The following is a 24,424-nucleotide window of genomic DNA, read 5'->3' as shown; positions in this document are numbered from 1 at the left end:
CAGCTGGTCTGTGTGTCAATGTTTATGGAATATGCCTTTACGCCCGCAGTAAATCTTGGGCTTGTTCCGCCTCCCTCCATCCAGAGTCTCCGGTTACAGTGGAGGGCAACTGTCACATGGCTTCTTTCGCACTATTCTCCAAAACTAAACCTCTAGTTTAATGGCTAAGATTGTGAAAACACACAAATAGACGTGGATGCACAAGTACATATATACACATGGAGTGTAATTCAGGAACTGTGAATGATAGAACAATATGGCGTGGGGGGCTCTGGAGTAGTGCTATGCAAGTCCATGCACGTTACGACTGACTGTAAGAGCTAGCAGTTACTGTGCAATGAATACGCACACTGTTGTAGACAGTGTCAAAACAATTAGTCAATAATCTATTTGTTCATTGACAGATAATCAATTAGAAACAATTTCAAAGATCACGGCATTTCTATTGCAACTTCTCAAATGTGACTATTTGCTGCATCCCTTTCTATCATTATCAGCTGAATTTTAGACTGCTGGTTGGACAAAACGAGCAATTTAAACAACACATTGTGCACAATTTTTGAATATTCGATTGACAAGACAAAATCGGCAGATGAATTTCAGAAATTACTAAATTTCAGAAATTCAGATTACTTAAAAAATAATTGAAATAATTGTTCTTTATACAGAGAACAGCACAGATACAGGTCTACAAACACACAAAAACAAAAAACAAAAACTCCTGCACTCAAAGGAGGTCTCTCACACTCCCCACACAGGCCCCACACACACACATACAGAGTTTGCTCGACTTTGCACCACCTCTTAAACACGCTCATTTTTCCCTTGGCACCACATCTCCATGTGAATTAGCACACAGATCAGTCACGACACACGGCCTGGCACAAACCCGTCAGATTTTCCCTTACATAGTGACGCTCGGGTCAGACCTCACGACGCTCCGCAAACCGGCCAATCAGATGACCCCACATGGCGAAAATGGAAACCCGAAGCTTGGGTGAAGCTCCATCAGAAATTTCATCAGCCAATAAAAGTGATCAGATTTTGCACGGAATGCAAAACGCCGTTTCTTCTCGGTGCCCATGTGAAAGTCCATCCCGTTCCTCGCAGTCAGCTCAGACACGTGCTCCCTCTTAATGCTTTATGAAAGCATCTGTTTGTTGTTGCTAAGTCCTTACAGAAACAGTTCGGATGTTCCCTGCTGGGCACACAGACTGACAACCTGTCAGCCAGAAGTCTGTCTGTGCAAGGTGTAGGGTTAGCAGCAGGATTTCTGGATGGCTTTCTAATCATAAGGAAATGTGTTAGACATTTTTGCTTTCATATTTTGTTTATACTGTAAAAAGCCACCATCCAAACCGCAACTTAGACATCAAATCATGGTCATTTAATGGATAACACAGCAGCGTTCATGAAGTCAGGCAGGACAAGAAACACGAGCAGTCAGACGATCAGGCAGGTTGTTAACAAGCCAACAGCTGAGTCAGATTGTATAAACTGATTTAAAAATGAAAGTGAATGCAATCAAAATGTTGGTAATGAACCCTCATTGTACAGGATGAAGGTGTGACATTGATCCTTCATACCTGACAGAACTTTTGGTGTGGGCTCAAGAGTAGCCACAAAGCTTTGGAAAAGGTGGGACCCACGTCTGGAAATCCCTGCAGCCAAAAAAAACCTGCAGCATCATTGACATTTTAATGTGGAAATGTTACATACTATTTTAACGTTCAGGGAAAGACCATGGTCTGGGTTAAAACTGCTACTTCACTAGGGTTACCGGACCTTTGTTGTCATAGTGACAGTAATGCAGAAGGGTTAGGGTTGACTGTCATCTTGAAATGGCAAACAGTGATCTCACATGGACTTGCTCCTTTGTTGCCGTTATAATTACTACAACCCCTAAACGACTGTATTAACTTTAATGGAAACATTACGCCATTTCGGGGCACTTGCTAAACAAGCGATGATGTCGTTCTTCTTGGGAGGACAGTCGCTGGACAGATCGACACTTGAACAGCTGATCAACAGGCCATACCCACTATTTGATAAGTTGATATGTAATGAGGCCAGTGTGGAAGTGCCAAAAACTGCAGTTCCACGAATGACCACTTGAGGCTGGCTCCAACAGTGAGTCAACCCCCATAGACCTCCATATTAAAATACCCAACTTTATACCAGAAATAAACATGTTTACGGCCTGGTACAAAAAACTGTTTTGCTCTCTAAAGCTAATTTCCCCGTTCATGACAACTGTACGTAGGGTGAATTTTTATACAACTCACTTGTTTAAATTACTAAGACTTAAAGTTCTGAATAATAATGGGCATGGCCACTTTGTGTGACAGCTAGCCGCCAGGTTTCAGCAACCAGGTTTCATTCAGCCCCACTCATGCTCCACCTCTGCTAAGATGGTAACTGCCGGAGTTTCACGATGACTCTTCAGAAATCTATAGGTGACGCCAAGGAGACTACGTCCATGTTTTATACAGTCTATGATATGTAAGTCGGACTCCATGCAAAGCCATGTTGACACTGAGTGAATTATCATGGTTAAAAAGAGCAAACTGACGTTAAATTGAAACTTCAACTTAACATCTGATGAGCAAAAAAATGCATTTTCAGCCAAGTTACATCAGCAACAAGTGTTAAAAATGTACAGATTATACAACAGAGTGATGTAATCCATGAATGAATCAGTGTGATTTGAAGAGCAAAAGAGGAGAAAGTGGTCGATCTGAGTCCTTGTAAAGTTCCAGGCCCCTGAAACACACACACACACCAGCTGTAGAACAGCCTTTGTGCGAGGCTTTTGTGAACTAAAACCCTCTCTCAAATACCGTCTACTCCAGTTTATACACCCAGTCGCACACACAGACAAACTGAAACACACACACACTTCAGCCCCAGTCACAGCATTCATTCTGTCTCAATCTTATTTTCCTTTCAGAGCTGTAGCTCCTCAACCGTTTAGTGTTTATCGGGAGGTGCACTCGCCGGCCGATTGTTTGAGCCCCTAAATGCATATTTCTTTAATTCCCCAGGGATTAAGAAAGTGTTCCACATTTCCTCGCAATCAAACTCTTGAAAAGACGAACAGGGCGCTTTGTCAAAGTCCTCACAGTACCTGACCTCAAATGAACATTAAGTTGCCTGTATCGAGTTCCTCACATTACAGCAGCGAGTTCTTCCAGTTCCCAGCAATTTATCTTCGGGAAACTTCAGTGTACAGTAAGATGTACATTGTGCATCCAATCCAACAGGGATTTTCAAAGCAGCAGACACAGATGCGTGAGCATGTCTCCACAGATGAATACAAAGTTTTCATGAATTCAGAAAAACAGGCCATCCTTTCAGTTGGGCAGCCAGACACTTTTGAGACTCTGGTGCGGATTTGTAAGCCTTTTATGGGCCCAAGTTCTTGTCAAACTTGATCAACCTGAAAACCACAGTAATTCAAGTCGAGTATGAGCATGAAAGACACTGAAACAAGTTCGTCTGTGGAAATACTAACAAAAATGTTATGTAAAAAATGAAAAAGGTTTTTCGTCAGAGCAAAGGACAAACTGCTTTATCAATATGATGGCATCCCCATTCAAAATTAACCAGGTATGTAATACAAGCATTAAACAGCTTCATCAATGGGCCATCACAGACTTTGCTCAATGTACTCATATCAGATGCCCTGCCACTCCTAGTGTGAGTGCCTGGGGAAGGGCCCCATCAAAAATACCCTCCAACACACCCATGAGATCAGAGAGGGGACTCAGTCACACAGCGATGAGATCATGATATCCAACGGGACTAGCAAAGGGAACTTGTGCCAGCCAAGGCTGCAGGGAAGTCAGCGGGAACATTATACCATCACCCACTGGTCCACAGTTTGATGTTGTTTATCACACTGCCCACAGTCACAGACTGGTCTGGGGGAAATCTGATTCTACGAAAATGTCTGAAGGGCATGAAAAGTGACCGACCGCAGCAGCAGCGAGGTTGAGTGTCCCCGGGTTCAGGGGACACTGCTGGGTCGTCCAACTTAGAAAACATAACTTGTGAGTTTAGAAGGAATATTTCTATTGCTGGTAAATGTCGGTTAAGTTTCACAATGCCAGCAATACAATTGATCTGACTCAGAAGTGAATGACACTGATCACCTTTAATTCACTATTTCTAATTTCAACCTGCAAAAATTGATTTTTTTGGCCACTTGGGGGCAGCAAAAACAAGGTGTGAACATGACAAACTTGTAGGCATTGTTCTTATACAACTTATTCACACATCCAGCAGTTAAAGAAACATCATTAATTCAAATGATATTCACCAGTTAGTCGTTAACTGTTGTTGGTGCTAAGCAAGTTTTTAGAGCTTCTTTTTGCTGAAAACAGCTGCCTGCTGCAGACGAAAAGGACGCCATGAGAGTGAACCCTGACAGTAAAGTTGTGGGCCCATCACAAGCAGCCACTTTCACATTGTTCTCACATTGTCATTTGATACACTGTTATTTTATCATTATATTTATTAGAGCTGCTTTAAAGTAAGCTTATGTAACCTTTGCTGAACAGCAGCCACTGTGGCCACAAGTGGTAATTACAGGACAATGGCATATTGAATTTCCTTAATTTCCCAAGATTCTCGTGAGTCAGCCGTTTTAATGATGCCATAACTATGCAATCTGGCTGAGAGTGAGTGTAGTCTGAGAACTTAATACGGTAAAGCAGGGTCAGCCTTGCTTACAATTTGTCCTAGTAGCCAACTGCAGGACTGCCCAAAAAAAAAACATTTTTCTCATAGACCACCGTTAAAAAACAGACATGTAAAGTCTTGACAGGATGCTTCGAATGGCAGAGAAGTTAAAATTGTACTTTGCAGGTACCACTAAAACCTTCTCAGAGCCTAGAAAAGCCACTGAAACGCACTTAAACAGAAGCACAAGTACCACAAGGTGGTGGCGAAATGTCAGCAACACAAATTTTTGACAACAAGTAATGCCATCACTATCCTTCTTGGCTTGCACCCCAGTACAAACACTGTTTCGCCAGCTTTCCCTTCACCCCTTCTCCTCCTCCTCCTCCTCTTCCTCAGGCCTGTTGGTAGAGGTCAGAGAGAGGTGGACAGGGTCAGTGAAGGCAGCCCATAGACTCCCTTCCAAAGTCAACCCCTGGGTCTGGCTGGCTGTAAATCTGCCCTTCCCCACTGGGGCTGCGGTCATCACTGGCCTGGTCTGATCTCTCTCCCTCTTCTCCTCAGTGTCTCTGTCTCAGGCCAGTGCATTCCTGACATTCTTATACACTGCCTGGTCCAAACCGGGTCCTCCATCTGCTGCTCCGACCTCACCCCACAGGTCCAAGTCATGTTTGGGTGTGTACAACAATACCTCTATAGAGAGGAACTAATTACGCACTGTGATATGGGCGCACAAATAACTGCTTATCACCTCACTATTAAAAAAATAGGCCTTAAAGTCTGTTAATTATCTTCCAAACTCAAAATCAATTAACACCTTGTATGATTCAGCCATCTCTGCAGAACACTGTTCCTTGTGTGAGCCTCAGTGTTAAGGTTTAATCTACCAAATTTGAGTCTTAGAGTAATTATAACGTACATTTGTTCAGTGTGTGCATGTGTACATTTGTGCCTGTATGTCTGACTGTATGCAAACTGCCATCCTCTCCGCAGACACATCTGCCAGCCATACGTTTCCCCTCAGCGGCACATATGCCGCGCTGTGTCTGCTCAGGAAAACAAAGGTCACATTTAGGCTGCAGGAATGTCTTGGCTGGGTGTCATTTCCCTTCCGATAGAGCCTGGACACAGCCTGCTGAGCTCTGAAAAGACCTCTATCGAGGCTCGATACCAGCAGCAAGTCAAGTGCTGCAACAGCATAGAGCCACTGATGGAAAAGCCCAGCTGGTGCAGCATTAAGACAGATTACGACACACTGAGACGAAACTGAATCATTTACAGAGTGACAACTGGAATCAAAGTTGAGTATATCAATACATATTTCTTTGGTTCATCTTTTGCAGTTAACTGAATGACGAATACAGCTGCAGTATTTTTTTCCTAAAACCAATAAAGACGTTCGTTCCCGTCTCACAATAAATTATAAGTGCAGCGAATGAGTGAATACAACAAAGTGGAACATGCATAATAAGTGAGGGAAATGCTTAACTTCATCATGATAGAACATGTGGAGACATGACAACATGACAAGTGCTAGAATGAGAGGTTGTCTTATGAAAACCTCATAAAAAACCCTTGAACATTAACCCAGCTCTAAACTACTGTTTCTATGTTACAAATATACAACCCTGATCGCAGAAAAGTTGGGACACTGTGTAAACCAGAGTGAAATCATTTGCAATTAAACTGTCTTTACTGACAACGGTTTTACAAAGTGTTCCTGAACTCATGCAGTTACATCCTTTATTCAATCATGTGTTCACAAAGTGTTGCTCGCTCCATCCTTGTTTGTGAACAACTGAGCCTTTCCAGGATGCCCCTTTCATACCCAATCATGACATTATCACCTGTCACCAATCAACCTGTTTACCTGTGGAATGATCCAAACAGGTGTTTTTGGAGCGTTCCACATCTTTCCCAGTTTTTTGTTGCTCCTGTCCCAACTTAGTTTGAAACATGTTGCTGCATCAAATTCAGAATAAGCAGATATTGACAAAAATCAATGAAGTTAAAGAGGCAAAAGGCTAAAGATGTGTCCGAAACGATTAGTACATTTTCACATTGTTTTATTTCTCTTTAATGTCTGCTATTGTCTTTTGAAATTAGAGGAATTTCCTTATCAAGTTAATGTCCACAAAGTCACAAATTCACAACTAAAGCAGGAAAAGCTGACCTGCTTGGTATTAACTACACAGTAGATAAAGTCAGTTCAGTTCTTTTTGTCATTGCACACACAGGAAAACGATTCAACATATACTCTGAATCAAACTCACCAATAATAACTTATAATAAAGAACTGGTAAATTTAAGTAAAATTCTTCATCTCTAGGTAGAGGCTCAGTAAAAATAAAGTGTGACTTCAACTCTTCCTGTTCCCTGATTAACTCCATTTCTGTGAGCCGGTCTTTGATTATCTGGTAACCTGTTGCACTGCTGTCCCAGCCAAATCCGAAGTTTGGTCTTGAATTCTAACAAAGTATAGTATTTCTAGCAGGAGTCAATTTAACAGATGTCATGTTATATTAACACAACCTGCCACGAGTGTCTGTGCAGTTCGAGATTTATGCACGAGGCTCAACGTAAGTTAATCGCACAGACACATCAACAGACGTCTGACCTGTTTGGATCCTTCTACCTTCCACCTTGCTGATGTGAGATAAGGTGACAGTGAACGTGTCACTGCTCACGTGACCTATACCTATTGGTTACGCTGTGAGATACAGAGAAGTAGAAGACAGTGACTGAGTTGGGAGATGGGTTCATATTCAGCAGGGGGGTTTCCCCGAAAACCCTTCAGAGAGCATCAAATCCCACGAGAGCCTGGAGGTCAGTGTCAGGATTAAATGGTTGGAGGTTCGGGTTCATCCTCCCGCTCATGTGACCCCCTGTAACCAGGGAACCCCCCCGAAAACAACACATCATGGAGGATCCTGTGTCCGCCATTCGTGCAACACAAACTGCTAATGCTAATACAAGAAATAAGCTTGATCAAAGATCAAAGAATAAGTAAATAAGACCAGACCAAATATTCATTAAGCTTACGGCACTTAACCATCTTTGATGCTCAGTGCTACAGATATCGACAGTGTATGTCCTGTTAACCTCTGTTACTTCTAGTGGAGATTAACAAGAGTGGAGATTCTTTAGATGTCACAAGTTTCTAAGGATATAAATAAAATGTCAGGTCGACTTTGGGGGAAATGTGTCTAAAATGGTGCACAACAAAAGAAGATTTCCATCTGACGGAGCTGTGCAGCACTAAGGGGCGACTGTGTCCACTAATCAGAGGGTTGGAGGTCCAATCCCCGGCTCCTGCAATCTGCACGTGGAAGTGTCCTTGGGCAAGACACTGGACCCCAAACTGCTCCTGATGCTGTGTCATCGGTGTGTGAAGGTATGGATGATTATGGCATGTGTTGAGAAGCACTGTGAGTGGTCGGTAGACTAGAAAAGCGCTGTATAAATGCAATCCATTTGCCAATAAGCACCATGTTTTAATTATTTCCTGCTACATAAACATCATAGAGATACCTAATTAAAACCAATCAGTGTAATTCAACAGTTCTGCAATAAATCCGACCTTCATGAAGGTTATAATGTCTTTGATTCAGCTTTATGATCATTCTGGAGAATCTCTACAACAAAAGCTGATTAATCACCTTCATGAAGGAGGGATTTATTTCAGGACTGTTGTATTAGACTGCAGTAATAAATAAACTGACAACTCAGTGTACATCCATATGAGAAAAATCTTCTGCCCCGATTAATCTCATCCACACTGCAGCATTAGCTAAACATAATGCAGACGTGCACGTCTTCAGTTGGGGAACTGAGGCATGGTTACAAAAGGAAACCACAGGCCCCAGAGGCGTCTTCAAAAGGTCAACAGATCAAGGTCACTGGTGAATCTCTCACTTTAGTGCCAAACTTTGTACCCGGGTGAGGACTCGCTGTTGCTTTTCGCTGACCTTTACATCACATTCTTAATGAGAATGACTTGAGATGAAAACATATTTGCAACGCCTGACAAAAACCCACAATGGGTCGCCATGTTGCACAAGCGAAACTTAGTACGAGCATAAATCACATTGCGGGTATTCTTTGTTCTGAACTGACAGAAAAATATGCCACTACTGAGGAAAACTGTTGATTTTATCCGCTACACTAAAACAGCGTTTTGTTTTTTGTTCCCACAGGAAGCAGGACCCATCAAAATGTGAGAAAAATGCTCCTCTCACAGATGTCAGGAAGTCAAGTGTGACGAAACCAAACAGCTGCATAAAACATGATGTGATGCAAGATTTAATGCCGCGAAATAAAAATGAGTCAAAACACGTCATAAAATAAAACAATTACATCGGCAAAAGCGGGCTCGTAAATTAACATGGCCGCTATATGGCAGTAAATAAAGAGGGAAGATAGTCGTATTTCCAGTGTTACATTCCTCTAGTGAGAGCTGTCAGCACATTGGTTTCCACTGCACTACAAGTTTGGGACTGTTTTTCCATTATTGCAGCATGAGGCCTTCGGTCAGACCACAGGGCACGTCTCTTGCTGAGAGCCGCACAAGGCAGGAAATGTTTTCCTTGGCAGATGCACGTTGAATTACCGCTGGAGCACATAACCGCCACAATATCCGTGACACCGTCCCTAATAAGCGAGCTAATAGGTCTGTTGAGTAATGGGCGCGAGGGCTGGCGCTATGCGCAGCATTATGGGAAGAAAATGTAGTGAATGTACGCGGAATATGGGGTAAAAACATTCCATTCAATTTAGGAATTTACGATGGATAGAAGCACGCATTCCTTCTGTTTCACTGCTCGGAGACTCAATATCATATTGTTTAGCAAAGAATGACACTCATTCCTCAGAGGGGAATTCAACCTAAAATTCAGAGTATGTCGCTCTCCACCAACAGTTATTCTGCTTGTTTGTTTTGTCTATCTAGCCATATTTAGCCCACGCAGGAAGACTAAATAACATTTCTAAAAGCAGCAAGTCATCACTTCACCATTTCACGTATGCCGTTAAAGATATTCTCGGCTGATATTTGATTTGCTACCTGATTTAAGACCACCCATCAGCGCTTTAACAACATTAACAACACTAAAGACCTTCAAAGTGGCTTTGCATTGATTGTGGTTGCTTGAATGACTTGAGTTGTTGGCCACTTGTGACCTCAGGGATGGTGATAAAAGGGGAGGACAGGCGAGCTGCTGGGAGCTGGAAGGGAAGGGCTGGTTGAGCTGTTTTAGAGGCGATGGGGGCACAGCGGGCCACGCTCTGGCTCGGTCTTGCCTCATATCTTAAGTCATAAATCTGGAGGTGCTGTCGCGCTGAACTCAGAGCAGCTGGAGGTGAACTGAAAGGCAGACGGACGGTCTGACAGACAGGAGGGAGAAGAGGTTGTTCATAAAGGACAAAGAGAAACAGGGAGTCTGAGACAAAGAGATAAGAGGAAGGTAAATCACAGAAATAGCAGCCACAACTTCTAGCCTTCGCACTCTGAAATACACACACACACACACACACACACACACACACTGGGGACAGGTGTGAGGGAGTGCTGCTGGGCCCCGAGGCCATGCGAGACACCACTGCCCACCTTGGTGTTTATTTGTCCACCCGTCCTCCTCCCCTCCAGGCGCTCAAAGGGTAAACGTCTATTCTGGTTTAGGGTTACAGCCGAGCTGCCTTGAACCCCCGGGCTCCCGAGTGCACATGCCATTCCTGGCGGGCCAGCGCGCTCCCTGGCGCGCATCACCTGCCCCTGACCCCCACAGGGAGGAAGGGGCACCTCAGTGCCTGCCTTGCCAAAAACCCCACCATCACCACCTCTGCCCATCCAGCCCCTCCCCCGTGAATGAGACACCTGCCCCTCTCTCCTCTGCTCCCCTCCAACTATTATTACAGGCTTTATAAGGGTTTAAGTGCTGATCGGAGGATGGCCATGACCTCGATAGGTGGCTAAGCTAGGCTAGGCAAAGCTAACAGTTAAAGGAGCTGTCTGGCACAGTGACAGAGCGAGGCAACGACAGAGGCCGTCTCATAGCACCACTACATCCACTCCATCCGCCTGTTTTCCACCAACCAGATCCACTATCAAACGCTCAGGCAGGCGGGCACACCACGGCCGAAGCATCTGTTACCAAACATCTTTCAGCATGATGCCATGGAGGAACGTCACCTCACCTTCGCGACATTAGTTTGGCAACAATATCACCCAAAGATTCACTGAGGAAAGACCTGCAGTCATGTTGTTTCACCGCTCCAAACCTCAAATCATTATTTTAAAACTGAACAAAAAAAAAACGTCTTCAGTGTGCATCTGTGGCCAAATAACGTTAACAACGTGATATCTGGTCAAAATCCCAGCAAAATGTTCTGATTACTTGAGGAAACAACACACACAGGTAGCATCCATGCTATTCAAACCCAGGCAGTGCACTCTGGGTAGGAAGTGAGAATTATCCCCGCTCCTCTGAACCTGTTTGGGGTGAGTGATTTGAGGCTAATTTTGGTAACAGGAATGCTGTAAAGGTCTCTCCACTATCACTGCCAGAAATACAATGGGACAAAGGTCTAGCCCAAATGATTCACTGTGTGTTGGTGATACGTTTGATGTTTTACTTTTCATGCATTCGCTATTGTTGCAGCTCCTGGATAGAAATGCAGATTTGCGTTTTTAGGCGGAGGAGCTTTTCTGCACTTGTGAGTGTTAAATATTGTAGCTTTCGACAGAGGGTGAACGAACAGGCGTCTGCGTGAGAGTCATACTGTGCATGTATGTGCAGAAGAATGAGCGTGTGCGCCTGTTTCTGACACATCATGCCATCACACTGTACACTGTGGGACCAGGTGGAGCTGACAGCTGTGCAGGAAACGGGAGTGATGTGAAACATGAACAGGAGGAGTGGTGGTGAAGCGGCATGAGTGTGTGTGTGTGTGTCTGTGTGTGTGTGTGTGTGTGTGTGCCGGAGAGACTACATGAACTGTTCTGCCCAACAATACTGCAGATGTGTTTGTATGAGGGGAGGTTCACAGCTTATAACTTCCTTTCACTAAAGTCCATTAAAATAAATATTTCACCCCACTTCTCATTTGCATATCAGTGTGATCTTAAGTGCTCAACATAATCACATATTCATATCTACAGAACCATTCCTCTACAGATTTATAAGTAGCAAGAAAGGCTATTTGTTGTTATTTCATTTTTCCCTTCAAACAGCTTGTTTAGCATAATCAATCTTTTTTAGCAAGTGATGACACTGACATTTCCCTAATACAATTCTACAGCAAAGCAAATGTTTATGATAATGAGGTCAGAAAAAGTCAGATTCAGCCGAACTCACAGCTGATGAACTGGAAGCACCTTATTAACATGCTCTTACAACAGGATGACTCTTTTCACACCACAAAGTGACTTTCGTTCGCCCCCACGAAATGTTTGGAGCCAGAGGCTTGGTGAAGCAGTGGTTACTTGTAGGACTAGTCGGTGACCTGCTGCAGCTGGTGAGCTAGCCGGTCAGGCTAGTGCTAGTCTGTGACTTTAGCTTCTGCTTTCTCTCCTAACTTTGCTCTGGCATTTTGTTCATCACTGTGCGCAATTTTGCTCAATAAAAAGTTCTCGAAAGAGGGAAAATAAAGCTCTCCCAACTGACAAGCTTACTAACGATCAATTAGCAAACACATTAGTGTAGCTTGGTGGCTAACAGGGCAATAAGTTCACTTAAGCTTGATCTCTATGCAGAACATTTGCAGATTAATTTCACCTCCTCAGCTTGATCCTCTGATTGCACGGATTCCACTGAGATCAACTGATTTTGCTGCAAAATTTGGCCATTTTGTATCATAAAAAAAAAAAAAAAAACATAACCACGTTCCCTGGATCTTGTCATTTCAGATCCTGCCTCTGCTGTCCTGTCTACTGAAGCACCACTGGTGCAGAGATTCCTTAATCCTCATTGCTTTGCAAGTCACAAATAAGTCAGGTTGTGACTCTGATGTACTGGGCCATGCTCAACGGGTCCAAATTAAGTCATCATGCATCCTTCGCCAAATTGAATGCCATTTTAAAACTTTTAATCAGAGCACAGTAAATCTGCAGAAATTTTTCCTTGATCACAGCATATTGTTAACATCCAAATGTGATATTCTGAGCTACCATCTGTTGTCTATCTGTCTGCTAAATCCACCTTTCCCTCATGCAAAAGCATCAGCTCCTGTCAGTTGGATTTAGAGTAGAAGAGCTAAATACAGTATCTGACTTGCAATCCCACATTGCAACTGTTTGGCGTCATGATGTCACACAGGCCATGAAGGAAGTGCAGGACTGACAAACATGCAGGTGAGTAGCAGTATTTACATAAATAAAAAATAAATGGCTAATTTGTGTTGCTTCAGTATGAAACAGGAATCAGGTGGTTATTATCTAAACTGCTTCTTTAATGTACATATTAAGGGGCAATACTACTGACTTCCTGACATGCTAATGAGTATTATCCTCCTGCAAGTGAGCTGATCCTCAGGCATCGTGTTTATCATCCCGTTCAAGAAGAATGACTGTACACGGATAGTATGAGCATAAAGGTGGGCGTACCGTACATCTTGCCCTCATCAGAGAGGATGATCTTCCTGCGGCCACAGGGCGGGTAGATGGCCAGGGCCTCCTGGAAGCTCTGCTCGATGTCCGGGCTCCACACACCCTCCGCATCATTCTCCAGGGGCTTGTCGAGGGCGTCTCCCAGCTCCTCACTCCCACCCCTGGGGGAGGGAGCCGGCACCCACTCCGCAGACGTGGTGGGACGACGGGAAGGGGACCACAGAGCAGGGGGTGGAGGGTCTGGGCTGGGGGAGATGAGGCTAGGAGAACAGGAGGAAGCTCCAGGGAGCGTGCCGGCCTGTATGAAATCCACAGATGTGATGATGATTATGATGATCTGGATGTGGCAGGGCAGTCCTGGGAGAGCAAGAAGAGGATGATTAAGCTTACATCCAAGGAAGTTTTTCAAATCCAGATTCATCCCTGTTCACAACCTGTGAAATCCTTGGAAAATGTTTCCTGGATGAATCTGGTCCTCAAACTGTAAAGGTCTTTTTTCTGTTTTTCTTACACGAGTTATGCTGTGTTTGTAAATGCTCTATATAATTCAGTCTGAAAAGTCAGCTGATACCATGTTCTGACATACTGAGCATCAACACTTTCACTTAATGCACATTTGGCAAAATTACTTGTGTGGTTTTAGAAGTTATTCAATCAAACTTCACATCTGAAACCAAAATCAAAACATCAAAACAGAATTTGCAGGAAAAAGAAAAGAGCTTTCAAAAGTGTCATTATCAATTAATCTCTTCATCTTTTTATTCAACGAATCGTTTAAGATATAAATTATGTCAGGAAACTTCCCATAACCCAAGAAGATTGCCAGTTTTGTGCAGTGAAGTACACCAGAGAAAAGCAGCAAATTCTCACATTAAAGGAGCTGGAACCCACAAATAAATCACATTTTACTGCTTTATTAAAACTGTTGATTAATTTTGAAAAAACATTTCAGAGAACCTTATGATTCACCCACAAAATGTCAATTATACAGTAAAGCAAGCAGTTTTTCAGGCCTTCAGACTGAGCACTACACTGAGTTTCTCCAGTGGTGCTTGACAGGGTCTCGAGCTCAGGGGGTCCAAACTTTGCAGAACATGTGATCTGTGACATTAAAATGAAAAGATTTTCACCCTTAAAAGTTAAAAAATAAACGTCAGCGAGAGCAGGTGACATCGTTACATCTGTTGGCGAGCTGCTGCGCTAAGACAGTCACACGGTGGATTACAGTACGCGATCGCTGTCAGCCCCGCAGCTGATAATCCAGACTTGGAAAGAGCATTAATCAAGTTAGAGAAAACAAATAAAATGGCACCTTGTGTTGAGACAACAGCAGGAGCAGGACGGGCCGCAAGACGACAAATGAGGAGGCACATTAAAGTGGGATCACCGTCCTTAGGCGCACTTAGACACACATGCCAGGGAGGATCATGCCAGGATATTAAGGCCAGGGGGCTTTTTAGGTTGCCTATTTCTTCATCAGCACCAAAGTTGCTCCTTTATTTGACTTAGAGGTCCTCAGCTGAGATTCTGATCAATGTGTTTGTGCATTGTTTGGGTGGGGGAGTATGACAATAACCAGCTGGCTTAATTAAAAGGATTAACTTGACATTCCATTGGCTCTTTATGACAGCAAAAAATAAAAAAGCAACATGCGAGATGTCATCCAGCAGATTCATATCCTGTTTTCTCCACCCATCAGTTTGTTTAGGATGTGTGCACAGTGCTTATACATTCGGGTGGAGTGTATGACACAGACATCAGCTCCACCTCTTCCTCTTGGCGAAGCTCGGGAGAAAAATGGAAACGGATGGTCAGACGCGGCGGAGAAAGAACTTGCATGAGTCAACGCCAGCGGAGCTTTGTGTTTGTCATCCACTGTTTTCCTGCCGCCATTTAGGGCGATAAAGAGGAAAGCAGTGACCGCTACGTCACATATAACCCCAAACATGAGTGTGTGTGGAGGCAGTGCAGGGGGTCTAAGAGTGAGTAAGACTCTCAAGCCAGTCTGGTCCAGCCCCCCCCCCCCCCCCCCCTCTCGCTCTTCCTCTGAGCCCCCTGATGTTCCACAACACTTCCTGTAAAGTGCCCGGCCAGACAGCCATTATCTCCATCACACACACACACACACACACGCACACGTGCACACACACACACAGAGGTGTATAAACAGAAGTAGACGTAGAAACACAGAGTGATAAAATAAGCTCGTGCCCACACAAACAAAACACCAACACACTAACAGACAGTCAGAAATACTTCGAGAGCAGACAAACTCAAAGCTGAACTCACTCTCCAGTCTCCAGAGACACACATGATACGTGTGATTGATGTGAGCGTTTGAAAGCCGATACCAGCGATGGCGGTATTAAGTACAAGTATTCATGGATTAAGGTTGTCACTAGCTTATATTTCCTGCTGAGGCATAATTCAAAGCGTTTTCCTTCAGAAATGTGTCGCTGTCAGTGTTTGTGGATAACAATCAGTATACAACGTATGATTTTTATAATGAGAAAACTAGTCAAGCACTGACACCGTTACTCAGTAAATACATTTATCAATCAGCAAAATGGATTGATCATTTTAGTCCTTCACCAAGCAAGAATGCCGAACATTTGCCAGTTCAATTTCTCTAAAATGTGACGGTTCCTGCTTTTCTGCTTTACATAATATCTTTCAGACTGTTACTGGAATAAAACAAGCAACCTGAAGACATCACCTTGGACTCTGGGAACTTCACTAGAGTGAATGATGAATTAAAAAGAGTCCACCACCACTGTGGCTCCAAACTAGAGAGGCTGATTACTGGTCTCACTCTTCTACAAAATGGGGATATTTAAAGCTTAAAATTATTGTCTGATTAATTGATTAGTTAATGGACAGAAAAATAAATCTGAAATTATTCTGATGATTGGTTGTTTGTGCAAACAACAGCTGGTTCCTGGTTCTAAATTTTGAATCTTGGCTGGTTTTCTTTGGTTTACTAAAATGAATATCTTTTGGACCATCGGTTCGACAAAAACATTTGGAAACGGTTAATCAATCATGAAATTAATTTAGTTGCAGAGCTGGAAATACTCCCCACTGACTGTTGCATGATATGAAGTCGTCAGTTGAACCTTTGACAGTTCAGATTTTCTTTTGGGGTCACACAGAGCTCAGACACTGAAGTGAGTGTGAGATTGTTCACAATCAACTAGTTAACAGGTCGTCTCTTGAGAGGCTGTGAAGCTTTTATTAACCGATTGTGTTTACAGCTTATGTTTGATAAAAAATACATATATTCAGCCGGGCAAAACTACACCTACTGTAATGTTGCTGTACATGTTTATATAACAGCTTTGGTGCAGATCTCAAACATCTGCCATAAAGAAAAAGAACAAAAATCACTGAAAATATGAAAAATCTAATTAGAAAAGCAGAGCAGATCGCTTAAAATCAACTTGAATATATATTCCATAAAGCCAACGTGTGACAGTTTCCCCTCGGTGAGCGCTGAATACAACTTTTCTGAATAACACCACGCTAATAAAAACTCAAATTAGCTCAAAATCTTTCTGGTGCACAGTCCAGTAATCTTCCCTAATCTTGATCACGAGCCGGCCAGCGACTCCACAGTGAGCCGATGGCTTCATTAAAATCAAGATATTCTGACATAAAATTTTAAAACAGAACTCAGATTTGACATTTCCAGTGTTTTTGTGACTGATATAGATTTAAACTGACTGCAACTCCAGCTCAGGGCCACTGTAGGTCACAGTGAGATCTGCGGAGGCCGTAAACCATTAGTGTGCCGCTCAGTGCCTCAGTCAAAGTGTCCGGGAGGTTAATTAACCTAAGCCGTGCCTTAAAACAACCCCCCTCCACCTACTCCCCCATCACCTCTCTCTCCCTCCCTCACCCGTCCAGCCCAGTCCCTCATTCATCCCCAGCGAGGCCCCTCTTCCCTGGATCAGCTCAACAGGATAATCCCCCAGCTGGTGCTGCGGTCAGGGGGCCACGTAACCCCTCAACTGCCCTCCACCCCCTACACACACACACACACACACACACACACACACAGCTGAGACAAACACACTCATGGCATCAAATCATGAGGGGAAAATGAACAAAGAGGGGCCCACACATGTGCATCACTCATGAGCCACAGATGCTTAAACACACAGAATATGTAAGTCTGAAAGACAAACACACACACAGTAAAGCCTTCCCTGCAATACACACACGGATACACACACACACACACACACACACGCTAAACCAGAGGCAAACACCACAAGAAGCTGCAGGTGCTGAGCCTCTGTTCACCTTTGGCCTGCATTGCACTGTGCCAGCCAGGTGGGCAGGTAGCTAGGCTACAAGTGGCACTGAGGCCTGAACTCTTTACTCTGTGTGAGCGTTGTGAGTATTTTCTGGTATTTTTACCCAGGCTAACAGCATAGCTCCATGGATGGTAATGTCAGTCTGTCTGTCCAGACTAAAACATCTCAGCAGCTACTTGGATGGACTTGGAACACATGTTCATGGTTCTCAGAGGATGAATCCTACTGAATGTGGTGACACCCTGACTTTTCCTTTAGTGCTATTGGACCAATTTCCATGAAATCCCACACATTCATGTCCGGATGAAAACTGTGATAACGTCAGTGATCCCATAACTTTCACCCATCAAATTTCACTCTGTCCAATATTTTGGTTGAAGACAAAATACCTGCAACACTAATGACATTCCCATAAGCCTCAGCTGTGCTGGTTAGTAAACTTAAACATGCTAACACGCTAAACTAATTTGGTGGCAAAAGTGAACATTATGCCTGCTAAACATATGCATGTTAGCATTGCTACAGCACAACAGTGCCTTAATGTAGCTTCACATAGCTGCTAGCATGCCTGTAAACTCTCTGTCTTTGTGGTATTTAACAAGTGCTGTATCTAAGTACGACCAAATTCCAAGGTGGCCACTATGATTATCAGCAATCAATAGGAAGAACTGCATAGGTCAGAGTGTACGGTTGAATAGATCAATAGTTAAAAAGAATAAAGAAATTAAAGGGTGAGCAAACCTTAATTATTTGTGTAGGTTAATGTTTGTCTGCAATACTACAGTACCCGCTTCCACTCAAACACTGTATGTAGCACGTATGTCTGTCTGAGAATGTATTTGTCTGTGTCTGTGTGTGTATTTGGGCGAGTGTGTGTGTGTGTACTCAACTGGTCACAATCTCCACTAATCAGGCCGGGAATGTAAAAGCAGGAAACAGTCTGAGAATAAGGCAGCAGTATGGGATCAGGCTATGCGATGGAAAGTCGCAGTGAGAGCCGGTGGAGACAAACGGGTTTGTTTTGTTGGGCTTTTGCTGAGAGCACATGTTCTCTGGCACCGAGTCCCACTGGGCTGCACCAGTGGGAGTCTCCAAGCTCTGTGCACTACACACACCATGCACACACTACACACACACACACACACACACACACCAGTGTTTCACAGAGACTCATGTTCATGTATGTTCATATGAACATGCAGAAAGCAAACAACTCCTTCAAAACACATGCACACAATGATAAAGTTTGTTTTTTTTTGTTACACACACAAACACTATAGCATGACTGTGGGGATGCAACCAATGATTATTTTCATGACTGATTTATCTGCAAATTATTTTTATCATTTAATTAGTTGGCCTGTGTGCAACAGATGAAAATTGCTTGTTTTTTTCCGACCAACAGTCCAGAACTCACAGATATTCAATTTATAATCACATGAGATGAAGAAAAACAGCAAATCCTCAGGATCGAGTTGCAGAAACTAAATTACTCAATTAATCAATTCACAAAATTAGTTGCAATTTAATTTTCTGTCCTTCAACTTGTTTATTAATCATTTGCATGAGTTATATGAGAGAAGCAGATATTTGAGAGAAATTATTTAAAAACCTTTTTAACCTGTGATCACTTTAATTTTTTTTTTTTTACAAAAGAGTTAGTCATTTCTGGGCAGTAAACTTACGAGAAATTAAATCATTGAAAGAAAATGCTTGAAATTTAACTAGATCAATCTTTATGAATAGCAAGTATAACTACAACAAATATTGTAAACTTATAGCAGCTTTAATCAATACTTTAACATTAAGAAAGTATTCAGTGACTATAAAAAGGGTTCCTTGTAGTGACAAACCCACAGAATCGTCTCTGCAGTTCACCTCAGCTCTCTCTTTAGTGTCTTTCAGCTCATTGTTTTGGTTTTACAGTCTGTAACTTTGTTTTGGTTCAGCCTCGTCACGCTTTCGTCTCACCACTGTCGTTTTCCGCCACAGCAGGCAGTTGTTCTCAGTGAGAAAACCCTAAAACATCACCATTAGTCCATCATCAGAAAATAATTGGTCTCTCTTTAATAATTGATTAATCAGACATTTTTCAAGCAGAAATGGCAAAAAAAAAAGCAGTTTTCAGCCTCTCAGTTATGAAGATTTCCTGCTTTTCTCTGTTTGATGCTGCTATAGAGTGAATATTTCCAACTGTTGGTCAAACAAAAGACATTTGAAGATGTCAGCTTGGATAATTTTTCATTATTTTCTAACATTTTATAAACTGAACGATTTATCAACCATAAAATAATTATCATATTAAAGGATCATTGTGGCAGATTTCAGGGGATCTATCGGCTGAATAGTTTGTATTCATGAGTAATCACATGAAAATAAGAATCACTGTTTTTTCTCTTCCTTGTAGAGTGCCATGTTGCACCGCCATGTTTCTACAGTGGCCCAGAAAGGACAAACCAATCACTGACTCTAGAGAGGGCCTTTTTACATTACCTGAGGGCTCAGTTAGTTGCAGTTTGCAACCTCACCACTAGATGTCACTAAGTCCTACACACTAGACCTTTAAGCAGTAACAAAAATAATTGTCAGTTGTTGCTCTAATCCAGCTGGTGAACACGGTGGAGCTGCTAAAAAGCCAGATATTTCTGGAGCTGGTGGCGACCAAAACAGAGCTAAAAAGAAGTGTGAAGATTCGACTTTCATTCGTCAGGTGGCCAGAAACACAACTTCAAATACAAGCAAGTGTTACTTTATTCCAGATGAATGTGTAAATAAGTGCTAATAACTCATATCAACCTTATAAGGTGATAATGTGTAAAGCTGAAATTTGTAAATTTTTTTCTACTGTCACACAAACCCCACAGCTCCTTATCTAATGGCATCCAGTGAGGACAGAGTGTCTATCAGATCAGGCCCAGATAATCCAACAGAAAGATCCATCAGAGTGGCTGGAATCAATGGACAACAGTCACACACACACACACACACACACACTGCAGGGAGCTGTGGGTGCAGAGCGCTGTTGGTAGGAAAGGAGGGGGGGGGGGCAGAAACTCTTTGTTCTACAAGGCTCATATCTGAGGCATTATTCCGTTTCTCTCGTGCGAGCGGAGGAGGAATGATCGCTATGTGGGATGAGCACAGCAAAAAAAAAAAAAAAAAAAAATACTCCTCCGCTGTGGAGAGGACCTGTCTCAGGGCAACTCGACACACACAAACACACACAAGGTTGAAACACAATTTTTCCTGCTTGCTCACACACCTTTTCATACTTTTTGTTTTTTTTTAAACCTCCCTTCTTACTTGTTCCACACATTCACCCACACAAACACATACACATCCACCTCTAGGCCCAGTCACATCCACCCACACATCAGCCCCCACATGCACTCACTCACACACACACACACACACACAAATGCTACCGCAGTGCAAACAATACAAGTTCACATTACAATATAATTCATCTGTCTGAGACAATCGTGAACCCAAAGCCTTGAAAACAAAAGGGTCAAGGCCTGGAAAAAACCCAAGCTCCTCTGGCTGTCAGACACCTCAGAGGAGGCTTTGACAGGTGTGTTTTTTACCCCCCCCCCCCTCCCCCCCAACACACTGTCACCCTGCTCCATTCCACCTGTTGCCCCTCTGGAAACACTCCTCTCAGCTGCTCTGTAGGACACCACCACACACACACACAAACAGCTCTGCAGCACAGAGACGATCTATTGAGAGATGTCGTCCAATATACATAATAATAAGCACAACATCTCAGAAGCACATCTTTCACATTTTTCTGATATTCTATTGGCCAAACAGTTCAACCATTAATTAATTAAATAATCTCTAGCAGCCCCTTTGTAGGTTACTTTGTTTTTCTTTGTTCTAACACATCTCAGTTGTCTTCTCAATGAAATACACTACATTGCTCACTCTTAAGCAATCTTTATGAGACGCAGCTGATAATACCAACTTTATTCAAGCCTTTACCTACAGGGAATAGCAAATACAAACATTTTTCTTACAGCTAGGGGGTGCTTTTGGAGACACCTGCATGTATTCAGATCTTCAAAAGTAGCAGCAGCACAAGGATAAAATACTCTGAGAAAAGTCTTGCATTCTGAATCATATTTATGTGAAAGCGCAGGTGTATTATCAGCAAAATCAACCTGAAGCATCAAAGCTTAAAAGTAATCAAAGCAGCAGAAAGACTCAATGTTATACTTATTATAATAATCAATCACTGCTGATGATGCAGAACACTGTAAGCAGAATTTTGTGGTTGGTCGAGTTCATTGAACTACTCTCTGTTGTTGTCTAGATTAATCTAACACAATGCATCATATTTCAGCAGATCATTATATATTCCTTATATAAGATCTTGATCTGCGAAGTAACTTGTAAACATAGCTGTCGAATAAATGTAGTGGAGTAAAAAGTAGAATATTTCCCTCTGAAGCAGAACCTGTACACACCTGTAGCGTCTGATTTGTCTAATATCGACTGTAGTAGTAGACATGCACATAAAAGAGATGGTTTTTCGGCGATTGCATTCAGATTCAGCAATGATTTAAGAGCAGCATGACGCACATTATTCTAAGAAAGAACTGCACCACAGAAGCACATGATACATGTACAAACAAAATAAAATCAACAGTTTATACTCAACACCATACGATATCCAGTGGTGAAAATTAACTATGCACATTTACTCACAGGGACAGTTATGATGTACCTGTACATTGCAGTTTCTGCTGCTGTACAGCTACATTTATACTTATACACTATGTTTGTGATAGTTTGTTAGTTTGCAGATTCAGAAAATAAATAATGATCATTTCACACAATGTGATGCATTCAACTACACAATCATTTATGGTTAAAATTAGCTCCACTTCAGTCAGCCGCAATATCAAAATTATACCTTAATTCATAAATAAAAATAATAATATATACAGGAAGGGGCCGTACAGTATGTGCTCAGCGGTGGAAAGTAACAGAGTACTTTTACTTAAGTACTGTCCTTCAGTGACACTCATCTCTAATTGCACAGTTTTCTTCCTTTCTTTCCTTTCTACCTGCTGCTTCTTTATACTTCTGCCCCACTATATTGCAGTGGGAAATATACTTTTTACTGCACTTTGACAGTTTAAACATTTTAAAAACATATAATTATATAAAATCAGCAGGAGTCAGCTCCAACCCTGCCAGCTACAATATTAAAATGCTGCTTAGCCATTAAAAAATAATTAAATAGCAGCCTAATATGATAATATCACTCTTACACAGACCATTTGCCTGCATAGCGAGTACTTTTATACTTTTATAAGGATTTTTTCCTGCCACTATTTCACTTTCAATGCCAGACGTGAACTTGTAATGGAGTACTCTTACACTGTGGTATTTCTACTTTTGCTTAAGGTTCTGAATACTTTCAGTACTTTACCTGAGCACGTTTGAAAGCAGAACGGTTACATGCACCAGAGTGATTTCACATTGTGGTATTTTTACTTTTACTGAAGTAAAACGACGTGAACACTGATGATACCACGCGAGGTTAAAATACAGGTGCTTTAATTGTCTAAAAAGGCAATTAAATCATGTCATAGACCGAGAAGCGCAGAGGCAGCGGTGCCAGTCACACCTGCAGTCTGCTCACACTTGTTGATAGAAGAGGAAAACCCTCGGAATTAAAACATGCCAGTTAATAAATAGACCGTTTGAATTATCTCAGTTTCCCGGTGGCAAACTTCACCCAGACAGGCGCTAATGTTTGACCGCACCGCGGTGACGTTAGTCCTCAAAAAACAGTAAAAGTTCCGGCTGAAGCGCACAGGAAGTGCGGCCACACGCACTCTCCAGCGCTGGAATTAAAGGGAAAAATGCCGGAATTTGAGCGAAGAAATGCGAGATATTTGAGGAATGTTGCCTCCGACAGTGAGTGAGGCTGATTCAGAAAGAAAGCGCTGCGAAACACTGACTTCACATCCGCAATATTCAGCAAAGTCAAAGTTTACGCACGAACAGAAGGCGCGCTGAAAAGCTGAACATGAGAGAAAATCATAAAACACTTGTAGCTTACCTGCTGAGGCTCTATCAGCTGCTGGCCGGCACTCAGGTGAAGCAATTTTATAGATTTTTTTTTTTTTAAATAAAGAGTGACTCTGAGGGGTTTTTCTTTTTTTTCTTTGTTTTCTGCTGCCTCGTCTCCTTCCTGAAGCCGTTTGTTTGAAGCGAGAGGAGGGCAGGAATTTCAGGAATTAGCCGTGGTATGACATGAAGCCTGGAAAAAGCCAGAGAAAAAGACCAAGGGAGAGAGGGAGGGGAGGGGAGGGGAGGGAGGGAGGGAGGCAGGTCTGACCGGTCAACACGCAATGACGAAGGGGAGGAGAGGAGGAGGAGGTGGAGGAGGAGGGCTCCGAAAAGGAAAGGAAAGCAAAGGAAAGGGTGGTGAGTCCAAAGGAAATATCATCAAGAATGAAAAATAGTGGAGCAGCCTGAGGAAACTGTCACTGCCTGCAGGAGGAGGAACAAACACATGGCTGCTCTGCTGTATGTGACTTATAATAATGTGTGTACACAGCAGCATGTGTGTGTGTGGAAATAGTGTTAAACTGTGTACACACTCAGATTTACAGTTACTGTTTAAGGCTTTTTTCCTATGGGAATAAAGTTTCTGAAACTTTATCTTAGTTTGAAATGCACAACTATCCAACTTTGGCCCAGAGGAGAACTGAATTAGGCAGCAAATGTGCAAGATGTCAGTTATAGGATCTTTTTGCTTATTATTAAAAAACAATAAGTGGAGTTCATATTTTATTCA

General features: G+C 42.6%; 1 protein-coding gene across 2 annotated transcripts in view; it reads right to left on the bottom strand.

Moving 5' to 3' along the window:
- The window catches only part of LOC121607491 (transcriptional enhancer factor TEF-3-like), a 40,786-nt gene extending 16,932 nt beyond the window's left edge, over positions 1-23,854 (bottom strand). For both annotated transcript variants that reach the window (XM_041938318.1, XM_041938319.1), the window contains exons 1-2: positions 23,684-23,854; positions 13,283-13,642 (exon numbers count right to left, since the gene is read on the bottom strand). In XM_041938318.1, the coding sequence (XP_041794252.1) occupies positions 13,283-13,289 (7 nt within the window). In that variant the 5' untranslated portion in view covers positions 13,290-13,642; positions 23,684-23,854. The remainder of the gene's footprint in view (positions 1-13,282; positions 13,643-23,683) is intronic.
- Positions 23,855-24,424: the final 570 nt, after the last annotated feature.

Source organism: Chelmon rostratus, chromosome 6 (genome assembly GCF_017976325.1).
Source record: "Chelmon rostratus isolate fCheRos1 chromosome 6, fCheRos1.pri, whole genome shotgun sequence".
NCBI classification, from domain to species: Eukaryota; Metazoa; Chordata; class Actinopteri; order Chaetodontiformes; family Chaetodontidae; genus Chelmon; species Chelmon rostratus.
This window is presented reverse-complemented; position numbering and strand designations above follow the sequence as displayed.